The following is a 24,534-nucleotide window of genomic DNA, read 5'->3' on the forward strand; positions in this document are numbered from 1 at the left end:
TTCTGGGTTGAATCCACCAACTGTCTGGGTTCTTTCCAGGTACTCTGGCTTCCTCCCAGAGTCAAAAGAAACAAAGTTAGTGGAGTTTATATATTCAGACTTATTGCTTCATATTTATGAAGGCCGAAACATTTTTGGGGTTTTTTTTGTTGTTGTTTTTGTTTTTTTTAGTGCATTTCTGGTTCTGATTGCAATACTGTGATTTACCTGATGATAGACCTGCCTCTCCATCCCTGCCTGTAAGCAAGCTACGCTTCGGCTAAGTGGATAAGAGACTCCACAGAAATAGCACATCAGTATGCTTGGTGGGTTGTTGTTGTTTGTTTTTTTTTAAATATATAGTACAAAACAAGAGAAAAATGATCTAAAGAACGTATTTACCAGTTACCTGTGTTTCTGCAATTCTGTTTAACACCACTAGATGGCAGCATTAAGCTATACATTAACACGTGCTGAGGGCCTCTTAGTTTATCATGATTACAGCCTGGCAGAAATCCTCACTAAGAGCATCCTGATGATGCGATGACACTATGAGAAGCTAATGTTATTCATCAGAATGAGACTAAGCTTAAAGCACAATAATGACTTTAGTGAAAAGCTCTCAAAACAACAGCCTATCGAGTTATGCTCTAATCAGCATGATAAAAGCCTTACCTTGCTCAAGAGCAAATCACGATTCAGAGGAGCAGAAACATAAGTATGCAAAGTCAAATGTTGTTAAAAAGCAATTTCCTTGAATGGCACTCCACCCTCCTACAGCTTGAGTTCATAAAGATAATTTCACAGCAGTGTGGTTTTACATATTAAAGCTGAAGACTTCTAGCCTAATAAAGTCTTCCAACATCTTACTGACTCACTGAGCTGCTCATTTAGAACAATGGCTCTTCCAAAGTGCTCTACACAGAAGTGGAGGTGTAACTTATTCAGATTAGTATGTAAGTATGGAACCTGTTTACACCCTCTGGACCCTCCTTCACTCTAATCAAACTAAATGTTTCTATAATTCATTGGAGCGTCAATGCACTGTGGGATTTGTCCATGTGTTCTACTTTTTACATTTGTATGTGAGTGGATTTTGTAATTAACTCCATGAAATCTTCATGGCCCTCGCATGTTCGTCTGACTGACTTCATGCCCTACTAAACTTCAGACTCCCCTCTGTGCATGAGTGCATGGCTCCCGCTGCTAATGTGCGCACTGAAGCCTTCATTTGTATTTCATGTGTGTACAGGCACGCTGTGTGCCCTTTAATGTCCCTCTGCGTATGAACCATTGATCGTTTCCATGCATGACTACATCTGTGAGAGAACCTCTCGTCTTTATCTCCACCCACACACGGCATCTTGCGGAGTCTCCGTGGACCACATGCACAGCAGATATGAAGCGTTGCTTTCCAGCTTATTAAAATAGTTGTGACGTTGTGGTGTTCTCAAGGTCGCGCACACTGCTTAATTTGAAGTATTTAACTCGTGAAGCCTGACAGATGCTGAGCATTTACTGTGTTATTAACTTTGTGCACATTTTAACTGAAAACGCTTCAATTAATCCTAATAAACTCATGTGTTAAAAAGCGAATAAGAAATCCTGTCCTCCTCTTCACTGCATGTCTTTGAGCAAACAGCATTACTCCCAGCTGATTTAATACGGTATCATATTTGACTCACTTTTGCTACACGGATTATTAAACAACCAAAACTTTTTTTTGAATAAATCCAACTCAATGTCAAATGAGGACTCTGGCATCAGCAACTCAAGTGATCAATCCTGAGCATTCTACCCCCCGAGTGAAACTTGGACGAGTGTGCGATTATGTGTGCGTGCATGCTCCCCTGGATGGAATTGGCTCCACTCACCTATTTGATGTAGAAGGTCACCTGCTAGAGTCCGCTGTGTTTGCCAATTTGCTTTCCACTCTCTCAGATTCTCTCGAAAACAACATATGTTTTTTGGGGAAAACACAAACAGAGAGTAAGCATGACTCTAGATATGTAAATATTCAGAACCATATGCTTGTTTGGGAACTGGACAACACCGGCTCCGAAAAAAGTTGGGAAGCTGTGTAAAATGTAAATAAAAAACAGGATGCAATGATTTGCAAACCTCATCAATCCATATTTTATTCACAATAGAACAGAGAAAACATATCGAAGGAAAAAGGGAAAAATAAGGCCAAATTAGTTGGGACTGCAATCACTGTATTGTGTTTTTATTTTAATTTTACACACCATCTTAACTTTTTTGGGGGGGTAGTACATTTGCATACACTTTCTTATCTAAAATCTCTAAATGTGCCATTTATTTCCATGCTTACATATGTGCGTGTACTCATATGTGAGCATTCTTAAGTTTGCCCATGTGTTCTGCATCTTTCTCTTTTCCTACAAGGCTGCAATATGCAGTCAGTGTCTGCAGCAGGGTGAGTCCATTAACAGTACTTAGGGTACTTGAGACATAATAGGCTCATTTCATTTAGCTCTAAAGGCTCTTGAATTATTGACTGAGCTACTGGACATGCTTAATGAAAGGCCATGCTTTTGTGCATGTGTTTGTTTATCAGGGTGTATTTAATTGCCATAGCCGCATAACCCTCAATATTCTGTGACAGACATTTTTTTAAATCAGAAATTGTGATCAAACCCTGAATATAAAAGATGGACGTAGCCAGCATGACGTCACACATTGGTTTGTCAGCTCCCCTTCTGAAGCCTTAGATATGAGCCATCAGCATCTTTGAAACAAAAAGCAAGAAAAAAAAAGCATGATTGTGATTGAGAAATTAAGGAAACCATACTGTAGAAGCTAGTCATTTATCTTCTAATTAAATATGGGCGTAATTTACAACATAAACGTTATGCTGCAATAAATAAGATATGTATGTAGTGACCATGAACTCATTAGGTAAATGATTACTGAAGTAAACTTTTTTGTTTTCATTGATTTTATCCATTTAACTAGTGGAGTCGCCCCCTGTTTGCCATCAGAAAGATTCCTACTTTTGCCTTTTTTGGTTTGGTTTCAATCAACAACACTGTTATATGACCACAAACATTTCAGATTACTATAAAAACAGGTATTTTCTCGTTATCATTTGAAAGGTTTATCCGTTAGCCTATTTTTAATTATTTAAACTGGGTTTCCATTACTTGCAACACCTTGCTAATTATTAGAGATGGGTGGGGGGAATTCAATTCAAATATCGTTAGTATCGATACCAGAGTTGGTATCGGTATCACATCGATACTAGTTTGATAGGTTTAATACTTTATTTCAATCCTCAAAGATCAGTATGCAGCTTACTTAACTGTGTTAAATAAACGACTTTTTGGAAATGAAAAAATATACTGCAAACATGTATGTATTTTATTTATAGCCTTTTAATAGCCATTAATATATTTACATTTATTTATAACCATTGAAACAACAGCACTGGCCCAAAGTGATTTAGAGACAGACACATTCACAATCCAACGCTCCACCAAATCAATTTCAAAATACAGGAAAAGATGAAAGGTGTGTTTTGTTGTATGACTAATTATTGCAGAAATTCAAAAGCGATTTAGTTGTCATTAAAATGTGTTCAGAATTTGCAAACTAATGCTGATCCTTTGAAATCATGAGGTATTGGTATAGCACAAGTATACTAAGGGGTTTTCCCTACATTTTATATGTATTTTCTCCCAAAAATGATGCTGCAGAAGCATACTGCAGCTCATAATTACACTGATTTTGGAGTCACTGCTCTTTATACCTGTTATGGTCACAATAGCAGTTTAAGTAGTTAACTCAAAATGAAGAAATTGCTAGAGAAGACAGACATATAAGAACAGTCAAGTCGAAGTGGAATTAGAGTGCATTAACATAGCAAGTGGGCTCAAGAAATGTTCCATTAATTAACACTGCAATCCAGGAGGGAAACGTTTCCTCTCGGTTAAGCCACTTCTTACAATAACCGAGTGTTTGGAGTGTTTCTTAAAGCTTCTGAGTAAAGCTTAGGGTCAGAGTCAAATATCATTTTAAAGGTATATTGACTGATTTGTGGTACAGTCGTAAAACAACTGGCAATCAATGTTTACTGTATATATTGTCCACAGTGATCCGTTTAGGCTTTAGATGAAAGTGAAGTTTGCAGCCCGGTGCACTGAAATTGTGAAGGTTGAATCCGAATGACCCAACGGGCCAAGGTGGAGAGGTGACGATACTGACTGCGAGAGCTGCTTTTAACGGGTAGCAACTTTTACAAGTGAAATTATTTAAAGCATGAATCATTAATCTTCATGAAGTAGTAGGCCTAGTCTGAAAGTGTTTCTTTTTTAACATAACTAAAAAATGCCTCGGGGAGGCGCTTCAGATAAATTGAGCTGGGCGGATCAAATCAAGATATCTTAGATGAAAGAGATTTTTCTCTAAAAGTTGCTTTTCTTCTTGAAATAAGTATAGATGTTTTACCCAGCGGCAATTTGCTTCCTATTTGAGTCTAAACAAATTAGACTGGAAGGCGTCTACTTAAATGCGCGTTGATATCACAGCGCCGCCTATGCGTAAAAATTAAAAACTGGGAAATATATTTATTAGCACGTCTTGTCGGGCGTGGCAGGCTTCTCTGCCGGGGGGTTGCTGTAACCGTAGCCTGCTCCGGGGCTGCTAGATGCTCCATGATGGATGGAGAGTGACAGATCGGGGTTAGCCGCCAGGGGAGTGCATTTTTCTTCCAGCGCACGGTCCTACCCAAGGAGAAAGCGAAGAAGGAAAGATACTGGACGCAAAGGAGGAAAGGAAGAGATACAGAGAGAAGAGACCGATTTCTACCCCTCCTCTTTCCTTCTCTCTCTCTTCTCTACTCCCGTGCATCACAGCCTGGTGGGCTTTACCCGGACTGCACCGCATTGACGCTGCTGCTGCTGCCGACCCAACCCAATGAATTAACATCATTCACATACTCGCAGAGGATTTGGGTTTTCGCACAGCTGGAAACTGGATGCTGTGCTGATTTGTGCGTGCATATGCAACAATTCCCTCTCTCTGGATCCGGACACTGAGTCGCTGTCCTGCTAATGCCAACACTTTGAAAACGAGGAGGAGGGGGCGTTTTGGAGATTATTGCAGCTGCAGTGCAAATAGTGCAGAAGAAGACAGTGGGATACTTGCAAGTTTGCAGAGCGAATGTAACCCTGTGCTATTTATTGTACGGTTTCCAACATGGGTGTTGACTAAAAAGAAGATTATCCCCCGAGCTCCATAGAGGTGTGATGATCATGCACTCGTGAAGATTTAAACTGCGCTCAGTAATTTCCTGGATCATGCAGATTCTGCCGCCTAGGACGTTATTCGTGTTACTGGCCCATATACATGTATTGCTATCTTTGAGAAATAATGGAGGAGTTCGGATTAAAGATGAGAGCAACAGCAGCGCGTACTCTGGCAAGACTTTCCAGGGGTCTCTCCGGGAGAGTCATCAAAACAAAGCCCGGGACCGTGCGCTCTTGCCCGAGTACGCCACAGGTGCGTCTTCGGCAGAGCTGCAGGCACAGCGGGCAATTATCAGAGGGACCCTTAACTCCACTCACCCCTGGAAGAGGGTAATTGCAGAAGAAATTCGGCGAAATGGACACAGCAAACGCGACTACAATAGGACTCTGACACCCGTGGAGGATCCCAACGCCGTCTCACATTGGGACTCGACGCGCCACCATAATAGGAGGATAAAGTTGAATGGCGGGTTTAGTAGTACGGGGACGCCAGCAGGTGGACACTACAATGCGGCTAAGCCATCTTCAATGGGTTGGGGAGACAGAGGAGGGGGACCCGAGGAGGGCGAGAGGCACAAGAGAGGCACAAAAGATGAACAGAAGAAAGCGTGGAAGAGGGGGAGAAACCGGTTGAACAAAAGCTCTGTAGTTTTGGCTCAACCTCACGCGTCACCGTGGGAACCCATGCCCAAACCGGTGGCCCTCACCTCCACCGAACTGCCCTTTGACCTCTTCACCAGGAGGAGTGAGTTTTTCACTTTCCGAGAGGAGAACCCCTGGGACGCCACGCCGATCACCCCTCCCAGCTCGCAGGATTTCGAGAACGAGATCAAGAACCCCTTTTACCCAGTGACGAGTGAGACTTACGGCGCTTACGCGATCACGTGCGTCTCCGGGGTCATTTTCCTGGTGGGCATAGCGGGAAACATTGCCATCCTGTGCATCGTGTGCCAGAACTACTACATGAAGAGTATCTCCAACTCTCTGCTGGCAAATTTAGCTGTGTGGGATTTTGTGCTCATCTTCTTCTGCCTGCCCATGGTGGTGTTCCACGAACTGACGAAGTCCTGGCTGCTGGGAGAATTTGCCTGCAAAGTGGTGCCCTATGTGGAGGTAATTCTGCCCAGCTTTCATTTGTGTCTTCTTTCTGCTTTAAATTTCTCACATGCGTAGGTGAAATGTTTTGAATTGATCACTTCAGTGATATCAGATGATGAAGGGGCTCAGTCAATGTCATTTAGGTGTCATGCTCTTCGTTGCCTGCCTGTATAGAGATTTAATTTAAGAGTTTGGTTTCACTTTCAAAGCACTGACAGACCTGAAAGTACACACAGTCACAGGATGACACCTCACCCAATAACAAGGCAATCTGTTTGGCACTTGTGCATCTGCTGCAACTGGAGAGGAATCTCACTTAGCCCTGGAGGCATCAAACACACAAACAAGCACAGATACGCACCAGCATGTTTGACAGCCACTCGCTATCTGCCATTTACTTTGGCTCATAAACCACTGCTTTCATCATACATACACCTGAGGAAGGCATTGCACACGCACATATACTCAGTCAGCCTCTTTCCTTGCCTTTTTTGTACCCTCCCCTTCCCACGCACCAGCATTCATAAGCAGTAGTAGTATGCTGATACCTTTCCTTTGTGTTTTTACTGCAATTACACCAGTGTCAGATTCACCCACAAGCGCAATGTCTTTTGTGTAAAACAGGGGATTCCAGCTCAGGCACAGCTTAAGCTTGTTTTGAATGGCTGTTGGCATGACCCGCCTCAAGTGAACATGAAGGGGGGAGGTTACATATGTATTTAAAGATGCTTGATTTGAAGACGGAGAAATTGTGGGCAACCCGTCTGAGTCATGACTATGTAAGAATTATTTTGTTTGCAGCCAAAGGTAGAAAGAAAGATAAGAGTAAATGTCAGATTGTGTAACCGGGCAAGAAGCCAGAGTCAGTGATCAGAATTTAACTTCAACTCCTCCCTCCAGATGCTACAGAGCCTGCAAACAGGAAGAGCTGTTATCTAATAATATCTTACCAGCCGTACAGCAAAAACCTGTTGAGATGTTAAAGATACCTATGCCTGACGTATAATCTACACTAAGGTTTGGTTGAAAGGCCATCTGTTCAGGCCATTGAAACGGTGTCCCTTTATGTCTAAATTTGGTTTAAAAGTGAAGGTCACTCTTTTTCAACAACTCTACAAACTCCTCACATAATTGGCAGATTTAAACCTAGACCTAGTCCCCTTTGCTTCCTAAACTTTCACTTTTAAACAAAAAATAAGCCCTAAGAAGATAAATTTTCACCTTTTACATTTAAACCAAATGTATAGATAGAGGGGTCGCCTTTTTAAAGTGGTCAGATTTAGCCCAGGAAGATATGTTCATGGGCTTGTGGTGCATGTCGGGTATTGGTATTGGTGAATCTTATATTAGCTTTCTGAAGAGTTTCCGTTGCTTTCATGAAGTTTCCATGCAACTGTAATTGTAAGGGTGTTGAGACAGAGCTGAAGGCCAATTTCTAGGGCAATGCTCGAGTGTACAATGGGCTTCTAAATCCAAGACCAGTCGGTGCTTTTTCTTCATTTTAGCTCAATTGTCAGCTTATGGTCACATATGCTCACTGGCTCACTATGCTCATTCATTTGTTCAGTGAAGTTATAAAGGTAAAGGTCCACTCACACTTTCCTAGAGTCTGACTGATGGAATTTTTAAAGCTGATACCGATATTTGGTGATTTAAAAAATCCGATATTTTGATATATCAGCTGGTATTTTGTTTTTTTATATTCAGACACACAAACATAAGCAGATTTTTTAAAGTCCTTTATAAGATAATATGATAATGGAGTTTAAAAACCCTGTGAGTCTGCAGAGTGCTCCTTGGTGGAAAAACTTGTAATTTCAACACTCAAAACATAATACCATATTGTAAATACTATTATATTTTTTTTTATTTACTGTGCTAAGTAGAGATGGCACGATACCACTTTTTTATGTCTGATACCGATTCCGATATCATAAATTTGGATATCTGCCGATACCGATATGAATCCGATATAGTGTTTTTTAATCAACAAAACTGTTTTTTTTTAAATATCTTGCTGCATTTTGTATAAGTTCATACTCAAGTTTAAAACAACAACTACACTAAAGCTATTCTGTTATACCTGTATGCAAAAAAAAAAAAAATTTCATAGTTCAGCAATACTAAATCAATAAAACTAAACCTACACCATCCTCCCTATTCTGGTATTTTAAAGAGTACTTAGCGTAAATATTAAGCAACCTAACTAATAGGGTTCCAACTCCCAGCAACAACAAAAATAAATAAATAAAAAATAGGGAACCACCCCTCACCCTCCACCTCATGATGCTTAATCGACGTAATCAACCTTAATTTGATGCAGTGTGAAAAAAAATGCACAGAAATCAATTATTTTTCAAGAAATATTAAATAGAGTCAACATCTTTCTTCAACAAAATTGCAGACTGCACAGATGGTACCTTCCCAAAGGAAAAAGTACTATAGCTTACTAGGGTATATATATTAGACTTAATAGTCACTATATACAGTAATGGACTTCTATTCATTTTACATCAAATTAAAACTTTGGGTGTCAGATAATTATTTATTAAAAGCTGGACATTTTAAATGAGAATAAGAAAGAAAAGTATGTCTTTGTGCCCCCTTTTCCCTGTTAATGCCCTATCGGCCCCCCTGGCTAAACTTTGCTAGATCCGCCCCTGCACAGTTACCAGCCGTCAGCTACATAGAAAAAGATCCTCGAGTAGAAAGTAATATTAAATACATTCTAACAACAGCTGATCAAGCTTAAACGTGCTGCTGTTGTTTAGCCGCTGGTTTCCTCTTTCTGGTGCAAAGTGGGCCAAAAACAAACTAGAGACACGGACTCGCGACAGAAAAGCCGATCAGCTGATCATTAAGCAGTTTTCATGATTGAAGTAGCAGCAAGAAGAGGCAGTCGCTCCATATATCGCTTGTTAAGCTTAACGCAGGAATGCTTTACAAACATTCAGAGATGGACTTACACACTTGCTTTACTTCTCTCGGGGATAACTTTGTCGGAGATGAAATGCCGGGTTGCTAGCGAAGCTCCACATGCTATCCAGACCACTGACAGGTCCCGCATGCCACAGCCGCTCTATCACGTGATGCATACTGCTCCGAGTGCTAACGTTCTGAGGTGAGTTACAGCGTGTTGCAAGTTTTGTGAGGTGCTTTCGGAATTATGGATCGATTTTTTTATTTTTCTCCGGATCCATCCAGTAATTTGGTCGTCGACGATACTACGTAATTCGGATACTCTCTAGTGCTAAGGCCTTCTTTTTAAGTGTTAATGTTATACTTTTACTACGTTTACTATGGTTATTATGTTACTGTGCTGCTTCTTGTTTTATTGCTGCTGGCCTCTGTGAACTACCAAACAAATTTCGTTGTATAACTACAATGACAATAAAGTTCTTTATCTTTATCTTATCTCATCTATAATAATAAATGCCGATACCAGTATATATCAGCAAAAGGCTAATATAGGCTGATGTATCGGTCAGGCTCTGCACTTTACTAGGCCTACATTTTTTGCAGAAGCTGCAAAAAAATGATCAATAATAAGTAGAGATTATATTTAGCATTGCATACTTACTCTTTAGTGTATAATAACATCCTCATATTTAGTATCAGTCCACTGTGCACCGTGTTGCAAACACCTTGTGACTGCATATGTTTTAATTATTGGGGGATCAAAGAGAAACAGGCCCCCTACCTGTGTTATTGCATATGAGCTTCCCAGGGACCACGGGATAATATTTAATAACCTGACTAACACACATCCACCGCACAGACCAAATGGTTATTTTTAATACAGAATATGTTGTTGTGAAGTAGCTGTACACACCTGTCTCCATGTGTTTATTGCTTCATTTCAAGATGTGTTTTAATATACATATGTATCAGGACATGTGCACAGGGCGCTGTTTGTGTTCCGTGTGTGTGTTTGTGCATGCATGTATCAAACAGGCTGTGAGTAATGCAGCCCTGGGCTCAATCTTTCCCTGTGGAACATTCAGCGAAACACACACACTCACCCTATGGAGTGACTTCTTTCTTCACTTAACCCAAATTGAGTCACAGGGGATATTATCATTTGAAATAAGGACACAGTCTCAGTCACACTTAGCCTGCATAAATACACAACACAGACAGACACAGAACCCCATTCAGGTATGTATTCAAATCAGGAGATTCTATAGATAATGCATGAGTGTCTGTGCAAAGAGAGGAGCCTCCCGTGGAGCTGCTTTAAGTAAATCTTGTTTTATTCAGTGCTTAGTCGAGTGTGGAATTTCTAAACCTCAAAGAGAAAGCAATTTTGGTGTGAGATGTGAGCAAACACGGCGGGAAATACTGCACAAAATAAAAATGTGAGCCAGTCTGCCAGCCCACATCATTTCAGATACAGTGCCTGTTCACACCGCACACTGCCCCTCTTGGCAGTAAGGGGACAGAGCCCCAAAAAAAGGCAAAACTAATGGACAGTAATTGGGTCTTTGCACCTGGCAGTTTATTAGAATAAGACCTGAAACTAGAGTAAAATAAAAAATAAATGGAGCAGTAAGCATTGTATAAGCCAGAAGGAAAAAGAAGTCATTTGTCAAGGTTGATTTAAAGCTATGCTTTTGTAAAAGAGTGATTTATATACATCTTATTAACCCCAATTAAAGAAATGCTTGTAAATCATTACAGAAAAAGGCATCTGAGATATTACAATGTCACAGAAACATTGATTGAATGTCCATCTTTTTCTGTTAATATTGTGTTACTTTTTAGCATTAGGCACATGGTTTGATGGACAAAATTCAACCAAAATGCAAAATCCTACTAACTGGATCTTACACAAAATTTGTACACTTAAGCAGTCATGCAAGTATTGTACAACTGAACCCATATGCAACAGCCTAATGACTTCTCCCATTAGTAGACAGATAGATGATTGGTAATCATCATCATGGGATATACATCTCCCTAAAGATGCATTGTAATTAGTGTGATATTGGCAATCTCAATACTAGTGTAGCCATATAGCATCTGCTTAGAGCCATTAGAACCTGAACTGATTATATTTGCTATGTACAACTTATGCTTTTATTTACTATATACATTTCTAAGTGTTTTTATGTGAGAACTTTGAGTGTGACAACAGTAACAGGACTTTAGCTCATAAAAAAAAGAATCCTTTATGATCCGTCTGTTTATTGCCTGTCTCTACTGCCGTTCATCCAACCTGTTTTCAGTCTTTCATATTTTGACTAAAACTGATTCTCTGACTATCATGAATTTCCTAACTTTTGGGATACATTAAGTATGTTCTAGCTTATCTAATTCATTGAAAGTTCCTTCTTTCTAACTCTAAGCAGAGTATATAAAAATCTATAAGGCTAATATCATCCTTCAGTTTAGGCTTAGTTTAGTTTGTGCCTTGTGTATTTGGCCTTGTTGGTATTTTCTGTAGTCGGGGCTTCAGCAGGCAGACATAGACCGTTGAAGAGGCTGGAGGAAAAGAGAGTGCAAGAGAAAGCTTGAGTATGAGGAGAGAGTGAACAGGGCTGCACGGACCCACCGAGGGCCACAATGCACAGTGTCGAAATTGGCGATAATGGCAGGACATACATCAGCTTGACATATACACACTCACCGTGCACAGACTGAGGCGCAGACCCTCAGGAAACTGAATTAGAATTTGGTCTGCTCTTTATGTCTGCTGTATGAAGTACAGTAGTGGAACATAGGAAGGAATATAAAGTCAGTTGCAATTATGATTTTCTTTCTAAAGAAAGAATCCAAAATGATAGCCTTGCTAATGAAATCAAAAATATTTATCTTCATTTACCATACCGTTATGTTTCGATCTTTAGAGGTCTACCGGAGGTCATGAAATAGGAATGTCTTACTATTTACAGTTATATGTGTCCAAGCCTATGTCGGTTTAAAATCTAGGTAACCATCTAGCCTGTAGACACACACACACACACACACATTCACAAAGTCAGTAGGGTGTGGTGTTTCTCCATATGGGTGGAATGGCCTTCTCCCTACTGATCACTGCCTGCGGCTGTTCTCCCCCCTCTCCTCTTCGCATCAGCTATCTGTGATTAGAAACAAGCCTTGGGACATGCACACTCACATACACTTAGAGACAGAATGAATATTACATTAATATAAACTGAAATGCAGATGTACACTTACAACGCGTAGACACTGACAAACACAAATTAAGTACACAAACACAAACTAGATCTCGCGCCCTTTGCATTCTCAGCCTGTCAGGCATGCGAGTAATTGTTAATTGGAGTATACGTATTTGAATTATTCAGAGTATGTGATTAGCAGCTCTTCATTATGCATGATGGTGAGTCCATTCAGCCAGCTCTTTGTCCATGGATGAGTAGATTTGGTGTTTTGTATGTTCAGACAAGTTCAAATAACAGCATGAAGCAAAGATCGGGGTTGCCGTTGGACGCAGTTGCCTAAATTGGTAATTACTCATGTAAATGAAATATTCATTGGGTGATTATCATTATGAATTGTGTGGAGTGAAAACAAGCAGCATATCAGCTTTACATCAACATAGAATAGGTCAGCACAAAATCAGGCTTCATAGAAGAGAATAGAACATGAAAGCTGTTCTGTTTTGTATTGCTTTCAGTGTAACACTTCCAGGCAGGAATCAATGACCTGGAACGGGACTTTTCCAGCCACCACTGTAGAATGAGAACATTCTTTTTTTTTTTCTCTCTTTTTTTTTTTTGCGTCCAGGGTAAATCTGCCACACGTCAGGATATAATTCAATGAAAGAGAAATTTATTGTCTGGAAGAAACAGACAGAAAAAAAAAAGAAAGCAATGACATAGAGCACTGTTGCTCTTAATGTAATTAAAAAAAAATACAAAGCAGCCCATTAAGTACTCATTCCCGTTCTTTGTGCATGTGTAATGCACAATGTAGTGTATTGCACATACACACTTTTTATATATTTGTTTCCGAAGCTTTTGAACACGTGTTCTTTCATCACAAGAGCAAAATCGTGTAAGCAACAACTACTGAGCAACGTCATCCACAGACGAGAGCTTTGGAAACATAAATGGACCACATGTTTTTTTGTTGTTGTTGTTTTAATAAACCATTGGAAGTATGTTTTTTTTATTCTGTTTTTAAAGATTACTTTATTGAAACTGAGATTACCCGTTGGATTACCAGTACCAGTCATACAGTCTGTAGGAAATGGCAGTAGAGGGCATTGGAGGATGGGCTGCTGTCCTCCTTAATGCAGGGCCTTTTACATCAAATTAATGCCTTATTTTTCCACGCTAATGTGCTATTATTCAAAACATGTCTCTGCAACAACCTGAAATGCCATTGCAATATTCAGTGATAATTGGCAAAATGAACTGCTCCTTCTCCACCACTCTATTTTACATAAGAGTGAGATACACAGCGTAGTGTATTGGAAAAAACATAACGTGGTAATCGCTCGCTACTTTTAAAAGGATGACTTAAACACAGTAAGAAATAATTATCTTTGTTAATGTTTCCTCTTTTTTTCTAAATGAAGAAGTGACTAGTTACTTGTCTTTTTCAGCACAGTTAGCTTGTTTTAACATCAACTCTATAGCAGAACACCACTGAGTAGCAGCTTGAGAGCTCCAGCAGAGCCTTACTGCCTCAGCTGACTACGGCAGCCTGCAGCACCCAATGTGCCGCTGAACTCCATTTACCCAAGATGGATTTCAACATGAATAGTGGACTCCTGCAGCATTCTCAGTGCTGAATATCATGGACGATGTTTGAATTTCTGTTGATATAACTTCTACCCTTAATAAAGAATAAGTAGACGTCCAGCCTTTAGTTGCACTATATGAACAGAAGTGCTGGAACATCTGCAAGTTAAATCTACAGGAGCTACTCTATTGAAACCCATACCATAAAGTTTTCAGTGCACACATTTATCATTCCTGATGAATCCTGATGATTTATTGTCGTCACCCCACCGGGCAGCTGGGGAGTGGCGTGACAGCACAGCCACGCTGGTCCTGACAGACTAGACAGTCATTAGAACAGCTTTGTAAATAATCTACTAATATGTAGTGTGTTGAATCCTATCAAAGACAAAAGAACTCATAAAACCAATATTTTGTTTTTGGTATTATATTTATTGCATTTCCTCCTCCAAACTGTGTTACCCCTTTGGTTTGAGAGGCTAGCGACAAATTACCTGGTAACAGTAGCGTCACCGGCCTCTGCCTGTGTGTTTACAATGATTTTGTCAAGTTAGGGCTAGTTAGGTTTTTTCCTATAATTCAGTTCAGTTCAGTTTTATTTGTATATCGCCAGATCACAACAACAGTCAAGGCACTATAGTCCAAAGACGTGCATATTAGATGAAGTGATGATTCTACATTAGCATTACATTAGTGTGCCTGAATGATTGTCTGTCTCTTTTTATGTGCCCCGTGATAGGGTACACCCAACGCAAGTTACCAGTCTGTCTGCCAAAGTCAGCTGGGATAGCTTTCAGTCACCTATAACTTAAGAAAATGGATGGACTCACGGAAGATAACAGAAAACAAGCAATAGATATTTAACAGCAGAAGCTGTTTTTGTTTTGCTAGCATGAGCAGGTCCACAAGGTTGGATTTTGTCTGCTATTACCCTCCATATACATCAACCATATAGAAAGATAATTTCAAAAATTCAGCATAAACATGGGCATGAGCAGAGGACCTGCCTTCTAACCCTGATCTATTCGCTGTCTCTGTTGCTCATGCAGCCCACCTGATGGATGGTTGCTGTCATTGGCAGGGTCTCTCTGGTTAGAGTTATGGTCTTCTGGAGCCTGCACTGGGTCACACACTCCTGTAAGAGAAAAGCAATGCAGGTGGAATAACCCTTTGGCTCATTACTACCAGACTGGTTGTCTATGTGTGTGGTTGTGTTTGCGCATTGTTGTGTTTCGACATTAGCCCATTCATCACTTGATAACACCCATTACCCTCTGACAGTGGCTGTAGTCACAGTATGGCCCCAAATGCTCCACCAGTCCTTGTTAAGAGCCAATTAATAACTTGAGCCTTTGCACCACCAGCTCACAAGACCTTTAATCAGCAACTTAATGGGCCGTTATTAAAAAAACAGCACCAGGGGAAAATGTCTTTCTCACCTGCTGTGAAGATGGACTGCCAGAATTTTAAAAACACGTGTTGTAGATGAAAGGCCTTTTCATGGCTTTGTTTTTTTTTTCTGAGCTCTTGAAGTCCAAGGTTGAGAAGCAATTCATCATATAAAGTGGAAAAACTGCATTGACCTCTTTTGCAAATTGTCTATCATCAGGTGGTAACAGGTGGTTTTGATATTATTTGATATTTGGTATTATTTGGTACTTAGGGGTTCCAATCACAGAACTAAAGGGAATCATAAAGTCAATTTTTGTTTCTATTATTAAATACAGTTGTGGTCAGAAGTCTACATACTCCCATCATGTGCATTAAAATGCTAATTTGGGGCTTTTAATAATTTCTTTGAACTGCTCTTTTCCAGGGTGAAGATGGTTCAGCATGCATCTTTAATGACTTACACAATAAGAACAGAATGTATAAGTTTGAATTTAGTTTGGATTTTCTCTTGGATTTTTCTCTAATCCGCACAGGGCAAAAGTATACAGATGTGTGGTTCATTCTCATGGGAATACCCAACTCTGTGCAAGTTTTCTAGCTGATATGAACTTGAAGAATTTGGAAGTAGTCGTCCTTTATCATTCCATCCACTTTGTGCAATGTACCAGTACCACTGGCAGCAAAACAGCGCTACCACCACCGTGCTTAACAATTTGTACAGTGTTTTGAGGACTGAACGCCTCATCTTTACTCCTCCAAACAAACCTTTTCTCATTGTGACCAAACAGCTTGTTGTTCTCAATTGACTGTAAAGCTTTTCTCCAGACAGCATTTGGCTTGTTTGTTTGAGCAGCTGCAAATTTTTGTCGAGCTTGAAGGTGTCAGTTTTGGAGTAGGGGCTTCTTTCTTGCTTGGCACCCTCTTAGTCCATGACCATGTACAACTCACTTCACTATGGACAGTGACGCTGGTGTTCCAGCAGTTTCCAGGTTATGGTTCCTGGGTTGTTCCTGATTATCCTAAATTTTGTCTCATTTGAGGTCGACAGTTTGTGCAAAGTGGTTAAACATCTGTAACTTGTACTTGCCTACAATTGTTTGAACTATAATCTTGGAATCTCCAATTATTTATAAATGTATCTAAGAAACTTTTTCAACTTGTGATTTGTCCTTCTTAGATCTTTATTGAGTTCCTCTGCTTGACTGATACTCGGTATTGGAAAGAAAAGAAAAAAAATAACTATGATTCTAAAAATCTCAAGCTATTCCTTTAGAAAGAGACAGGAGGTATAAAATCAACAGGAGTGTACATATATTATTTATTTGGGGGGGGGGGTTATTTCAGAGCATTACTGTTGCAGGATTTCTGTCCCTGAAGCTAACAGACCTGTTGTCTTGCCTGCAGGTAAACTGAACATGACAAGGTCAATGCTGCTGGTTGGGATAAATGCCACATTAACATTGTTAATCATTCTGAGGATGTCGTGGGTTATTTCTTTCTTTCTGTCACTCAGTGAGTTAGACTCACTGACGTGTTTCTCTGCTATTGTTCAGCTCTCATTCTCTCTCTTTCCCTTTCATTCTCTGACTCCCTCTTTACTTTCCATTCCTCTTCTGCCTCTGTTTCTCATTCTCTCATTTGCATTTCCCCCTTCCACAAACACACTGACAGCTTCACCCCCCTAAACCCTCCACCCCCACCCGCCTTGACTGTTGGACTCTCTCTCTCTCTCATCCGGTACAAAGCTATGCTTGTTCATCTTGCCCTTGCTCTCCGCCCTGACATGCTGATCAAAGCTTGGTTGCCTTTAAAACCAATTTCAGGCCTGTTGTTCTATTTATGAAATATTCAGCATTTGCAACTACCTGTTCTTGTGTACGCAATGGATATTTGTGTCTGTCAGAAGTGGGTCAGACACAGAGACTAATATGATGTTTCACAATAATAAAGGTAGGAAAAAAAATGGAGAAAAACACTGGTTTAAACAGCAGGTTGGTGGACTCAAAGCCAGAGGTGTGCGCCTGAGATGACCAATTAGGAATATACCATCTCACAGACTTCTGAAACTGAGCATTTAGATGAGTCTGAAGTCTGAACCTTTGGCCTCTGGCTATGTTTAATATGGGCATCCACCACTGTAACCAGTATATGACAGAAAGAAAAAAGAAAAATAATCTATACAACATATTCAAATGTTAAATAGTGGATTTAAATGCAATCAGCTATTATTTGAGTGCAAGAACACCTTTTTGTTCTACAGGGTGGGCCATATATATGGATACACCGTAATAACATGGGAATGGTTGGTGATATCAAAGTCCTGTTTGCGGCACATTAGTATATGTGAGGGGGCAAACTCCTCAAAATGGGTGGTGACCATGGTGGCCATTTAGAAGTCGGCCATCTTGGAATACAACTTTTGTTTTTTTCAATAGGAAGAGGGCCATGTGACACTTCAAACTTATTGGTAATGTCACAAGAAAAACAATAGTGTGCTTGGTTTCAATGTAACTTTATTCTTTCATGGGTTATTTACAAGTTTCTCTTTGTTCACAGCCATTGACATGTCGAAGTGGTTAACACGTGAGGAGCGAATCGAAATCGTGTTGATATCTGGTGAACGCAGTAACCGGGTAATTTTAGCAGATTTCAATGCAAGACACCCTACGAGACCACCCATCTCCCATGCTACTGTTAGCAAACTGCTTGCTAAGTTTCGTGAAACTGGTTCAGTGTTGGATTTGCCAAAATGTGGATGCAAGAAAACTGTCACTAATGAAGAAACATCAGTGGCTGTCCTAGCTTCATTCAGCAAGAGCCCACAGTGTAGCATCAATGGAAACCTCAAGGCCACTGGATATTTGAAATTGCTACATGATGATGTGTTTCCCTCTTTATGCACTGAAGCTGGCACGTTCCCTGAGTTTTTCCAGCAAGATGGTGCACCACCACATTATGGATGCCAGGTCCGAGCATTTCCAGTTTCCTGGAAAGTGGATTGGTGATCATGGGCCAGTTGAATGGCCCCCAAGGTGTCCCGATCTGACCCCCTTAGACTTTTATCTTGGGGTCATCTGAAGGCAATTGTCTATGGTGTGAAGATAGGAGATGTGCAGCACCTGAAACTACAGATACTGGATGCCTGTGCTGGCATTTCTCCTGCGGTGTTGTTGTCAGTGTGCGAAGAGTGGGAGAAGAGGGTTGCATTGACAATCCAACACAATGGGAAGCACATTGAACACATGTTATAAGTGGTCAGAAACTTGTAAATAACCCATGAAAGAATAAAGTTACGTTGAAACCAAGCACACCATTGTTTTTCTTGTCACATTACCAATAAGTTTGAAGTGTCACATGGCCCTCTTCCTATTGAAAAAACAAAAGTTGTATCCAAGATGGCCAACTTCTAAATGGCCACCATGGTCACCACCCATCTTGAGGAGTTTGCCCCCTCACATATACTAATGTGCTACAAACAGGACTTTGATATCACCAACCATTCCCATTTTATTACGGTGTATCCATATAAATGGCCCACCCTGTACATCAAACATCGTGTTTTATGCCTAACATGCATCCCTGCATAGTATGTACACTCAAGAGTGCAGTAGGGCAATAGCAGAACGCAATTTCAGTAAGTGGCATCCACAGTGACGCATGAATCAAACGAGCAGAGTCGCTCTGTGCCTGTACTGCAGCAACATTTGAAGGGTGTGCTTTTTTTTTTTTTTTGCATTTTGTTCATGCTGTAGATGAACAGCATGGGGCTGTCAAATCCTGCTTAAATTTCACTGCAATAACAGCTCCAGACTGACGCTCATCTCTATTACAAGAAGCAGACAGTTGTGCTGTATAAAACCTTGCAGGACTAAGTGTAAGATGACATCTGCCAAGTGTGCTCAAAATTTGACAAACCAAACCAACTAATGGATTAATCGGTTCAGAGTTTGACAAGAAATCATACACAAGATGCTCTAAAAGGAACACGTCTTTCACTACATCCTAAATACACTCAGAAACAAATCAGTGGCAGTTGCAATATTTTGGCACAACAAGTAATAAAACCTCCAGCTCCCAAATGCAGTCACATTCATCACAGCTACTGTTCAGAGAGCATACACCTCCCTCATGGTTATGACCCTTTATGAGCCTGCTTAGACCTCCATGTGTATCAGGGTCAGCGTGTGTGCGTGTTCCTGTTTGAACATCTATATCTATCCAGGAAATATGTGTTTAGAACATTAAAGTCAGCTCAAAGGGGCCATCTGGGAAGCTGGCTGTTATAATTAAATTGGATATGAAGGGGCAGGAGTGGAAGCAGTGTTGTATGAGGAAGGACAGAGGGTCAGGGGATGTTAAGGCTGCACATGCTCCAGCTGCAGAGGACCATTTTGCAGGGTCCACACTGTGCCAAAACGATGGCTAATCCAACAGATGCTTTCAGGTGTTGGCGAAATTTGACAATTCTCATATCTAAAAGGCAGACGCAGTGCCAAATAATTAGCTGTTGTGTGCAGATTTTGAATGAGAAATGAACAGGAAAGCATAATATTTTTGGAAGTTTGCTAATTAGATTGTTATTAAACACTAGGTGTAAAGATTCTTTTGAACGAGTGACTCCAGCAACAACAGCTTTTTTCGAAATCCTCCCTTGATATGTAGGTGTGGTGTCTAAATGTCTGCTTTCAGTTCACACACACACACGCATCAAGGGATACTACAGTGTTAATCACAGCTTACAGCCTTCCACTGTGCCTCTGCTGCCCCACTGCATGTAATTGTGCCACTGTCAGGTGTACCTAACAGCGGTACCATTACACTTTGTCCTGCTGTCTTTCTATTGGTGGCGGCTGATTTTTCAGCTGGTGAAAGTTGATGTGTTTGTGTGCGATGAAGAGAAACACATTTGTTTACTCTACACGAAGCAGCCCTTCTTCAAGATTCTGAAATATAATTTCTCCATTTGAGATAATTTAGTATCTTTTCTTTGTTATGCTCGATAGCCTGGCAGCCGTGACTATAACTTTGCAGAGTGTCACAGGCGAATCAGAATTGAAAACAGATAAGCCCATCTGCCTGTTGAAATGACTTTAGATAATCACTTGTGTAAGGCCAGTGTTAGCACAAGCTCTTTTATCCTAATTTCCCCCTCATGCATTCTGTGCTGATGCACAATTTCAAGATATGAGCAACGCTCTTGAGGCAATGCATTTTAGTCAGCTAAGGCCTCTGGATATACGCAGTGTTACGTGTCATGTTAATTTCTGAATAATGTTTAAAGGGCTTCTCTTTGTCTGTTTGCTCAGGTGGCCTCCCTGGGTGTGACCACCTTCACCCTGTGTGCTCTGTGCATCGACCGCTTCCGTGCAGCCACCAATGTCCAGATGTACTACGAGATGATAGAGAACTGCACATCTACTACTGCCAAGCTAGCCTGTCATCTGGATCGGCGCCCTCCTCTTGGCACTCCCGGAACTCCTCATTCGACAGCTCGTGGCAGAGGACACGGGAATCCCAGATGAGCCCCCTGTGGAACGCTGCATTATCAGGATATCCACTTCACTGCCTGACATGCTCTATGTGCTGGGCCTGACGTACGAGGGTGCTCGGCTGTGGTGGTGCTTTGGCTGCTACTTTTGTCTCCCCACTCTCTTTACAATCGGGTGCTCATTAGTGACGGCGCGCAAGATTCGGCATGCAGAACAGGCCAGCGTGCGCAGCAACAAGAAGCAGATCCGGTTAGAGAGCCAGATGAACTGCACAGTCGTCGCGTTGGCGATCGTCTACGGCGCGTGCGTGGTGCCTGAGAACATCTGCAACATAGTTTCTGCCTACATGGCGGCCGGAGTTCCTGAGCATACCATGTCCGTGCTCCATCTCCTCTCCCAGCTGCTGCTCTTTTGTCGGGCCGCCGTGACGCCGGCACTGCTGCTCCTCTTGTGTCGTCCGCTAGGCAGGGCATTCCTGGACTGCTGCTGTTGCTGCTGCTGCTGTAACCACGCCCCCTCCTCAGCCACAGCGAGTGACGACAATGAACACGAGTGCACTACTGAGCTGGAGCTGTCGCCGTTCAGCACCATCCGCAGGGAGCTGAGTAACTACACACCTGCTGGGTCCAACTGCTAGACTGACATTACCATCAGGGAAGGTGATGTCACTAGCCTGATATCTGCCTGTGGCTAGTATTTCTCAAGACTCGGCTAGGAGAGATTTGCCTTACCTAGTCCACTTACATCTCTAAATGGGTGCATGAAGGAAGTTGGGTGCTCTAAATATGTTCATCCTGTTATTCAAGATCATCAACTTTACGATATTTGTATAACTGTTTTTCCAGGACATTTAAGAAAAGGCAAAGTTGTCTTTCCACTCTTGCCATGGGGTGCTTCTAAAACTTGGTCAGTACTTATTTTTAGCAGTCCTGCCTGAAACCTTTAAGACTTACTCACTTCCCTTTTGTAGGCCTTGTTTAGCTAAATGTTTTGGGGCAGTTGTAATGACCTCCTAACCAGTTGAGGCCTGGTTCTTCACAAGTTAAAGAAATAATCTAATTTGGAGTATTTACACTGTAAATACGTCACAACAAGTAGGGTCTTTCAGTTGTTTGTGATAACAAATGTGGATTTGGCAACCACGAAACAAAAACACGTCCAAGAAAATAATCAATGCTAATCACCTCCCAAATATGTCATAGTTGAAATTATAGAGAATTAGCTAATTACTCATAAAGTGCACCTTGTATAGTAACTCAGACACAACATCTAAGCAGTATCACCTAAACATGTAGGCTCACACTGCCCATAAGAAGTACAGCTAAGTTTACAACCTACATCAGGTGTCAGTTTATGCTTCGTGTAACGGTGCACATATGGGAACAAGGCTTATGATAATTAAACTAGGAAAGGCCATCTCAGCAGTAATGGTAGTTTGCGAAAGGAAAACACAGGGAGGAGGTTGCACTGGAGAATCCAAATGTACACAGCCACACTTACATTGTATATTGAAAAATATCCGCTTGACTCGAGCGAAGCTGGGCTGGTCTCAGAGTACAACAAACACGGACGTGTGGGAGTGGACTAATTGAAATCAAATTAGCGTTGCATGAAGTGGAATGGGATTGAATGAAACAATGCAGACTGAATTGAATACGAATAGACCGGAAATTAATGGAACGTAACACCGTGAAATGTAACTGAAAGGGACGGACTCGGCACGAAGTGGACTGAGATAGAAGTATCTGCACTACACTGTTGTATGATGTTACGCCTTACACGTTGGGCTGTATATATACTGTACACTTTCTTTGGTGCTCTTATGATGAATGCGCTGTAAACAACAGATCCATAGGTTCGACTTAGAATCACAAGAAATTTAGCTGCATACTTTGTTTCAGGTCAAGAAGACGGATTACAGTTACCTGGGACTCTTGAATAATGTAAAAGATGAACAAAATCAACAAAGAGTATCACCGAGCTGCTACATTCAGTTACTACCTTTATTCAGAGTGACACAACTAAGAATATAGTGGCACTTTCTTTTACAGTGTAGCACTTACTGGTGTTTACAGATGAATCAAAATATTAGTTACTTAACACTGTACAGTTCGGTAGATACAATAAATAACTAGTGCACACATTTTATCATTGTTGTTTTATAACACATAACTAATTATGTAAGATATTAAAAAAGGCAATAATTTTCTGTCAATAATTCAATACTTAAACCATATAACACCATATTATTAAAAAAAAAAAAAATAAGTGAAACATTGTAAATACTAGGGAACTGTTGTTGAAGCAAGAATACATTTGCACCAACAACTACAAAGGTCATAGAAAATACAAAGCAGCTCTTATTTTTGTTATTTATCCATCCATCCATCTTCATCCGCTTTATCCGGGGCCGGGTCGCGGGGGCAGCAGCCTAAGCAGAGAAGCCCAGACCTCCCTCTCCCCAGCCATCTCCTCCAGCTTATCCGGGGGAACACCAAGGCGTTCCCAGGCCAGCCGAGAGATATAATCTCTCCAGCGTGTCCTGGGTCTGCCCCGGGGCCTTTTGTTATTTTTTTTACAGGTTATTTATTTACTATTTCTGGACTGTAAAACAAAGTGCTACTATTAACCCTATGGCAGGACCAGGACCACTGGCTAAACCCCCTACCCTGACTGGTAATTGTCCAGTCATACTTCTGCATCTGTAAATAGACACATTTTGAGCTTTGGCAACAGATAAAAGATGGGTGTAGCTACTGTAGTATCACCTGTTGGTTTCTGAATGTTTCTGCCATCGTTACCTTGGTTGCAAAAATCCAGATGTGACAAAGAGGGCAGAAGGCTCACTGGGCTAATTACTTGTGATTGGCAGCTCATTAGCTAATGGTTGTGCAGTTTCATACCACAGATAACCCCCCATTTTTAAACATAGTATGACCAAGATAAAGAAAAATATAGGGTTAATTTTTCACTCAGTATCACTCAGAATGTGTGACTGAGCCCATAAATTCAACAGGAAAGTGTTACAGAGGTCAAGGCACACAGCTATTTTCCCCCACACTTTTGTAGGACTGTAAATTTGCTTTTTTGTTTTCACAGATTTATCCCTCTGATGGCCTTCAGACAGGGTTTCAGCCATTTACGTATTAGCTTAATTGTTCTGATATGGAAGCTACGTCCATGTTTTATACTATTTATAGTCATGCTCATTATTTAAATGCACTTAAGATAATAAAAAAAAGATTTATTTGCCTGCAGTGTGTGTTTTTGGGTTTAGTCTTTTAGCAAGAGCAAGATCAGCTAATAGTTAGGACAGCAGTTTTTCATTAAAATGATCAGGAAGGAAGCTGAAGACAGCATTTTCAACCAATTAGTGCTACTTACAATAACATCTTAGTTAAGCTAGCTGAGCTAGCTAGCTGCACCAGTTTTAATCTGCTAATTACAGTAGCAGTTGTAAATGGTGAGCCCTGTTACCGTTTCTAACTTGTGATCCATTTGGTGTGACATTTTGTCACACTGGCTACCGTTTAGCAGTAGTATACAACGAAAGATTGTAAAGAGACATATTTGAACCCAAACCATGAAATTTTCCTA

General features: G+C 40.8%; 1 protein-coding gene across 1 annotated transcript; it reads left to right on the plus strand.

Moving 5' to 3' along the window:
- Positions 1–4,569: 4,569 nt before the first annotated feature.
- On the plus strand, positions 4,570–23,397 carry gpr37b (G protein-coupled receptor 37b). Its single transcript, XM_040036066.1, is given in 3 exon segments — positions 4,570–6,359; positions 20,755–20,883; positions 20,885–23,397. Coding segments are annotated over 3 exon segments (1,881 nt in total). The 5' UTR covers positions 4,570–5,297; the 3' UTR covers positions 21,575–23,397.
- Positions 23,398–24,534: the final 1,137 nt, after the last annotated feature.

This window comes from Simochromis diagramma, unplaced genomic scaffold (assembly GCF_900408965.1).
Source record: "Simochromis diagramma unplaced genomic scaffold, fSimDia1.1 OVJJ01000816.1, whole genome shotgun sequence".
Lineage (NCBI taxonomy): Eukaryota > Metazoa > Chordata > Actinopteri > Cichliformes > Cichlidae > Simochromis > Simochromis diagramma.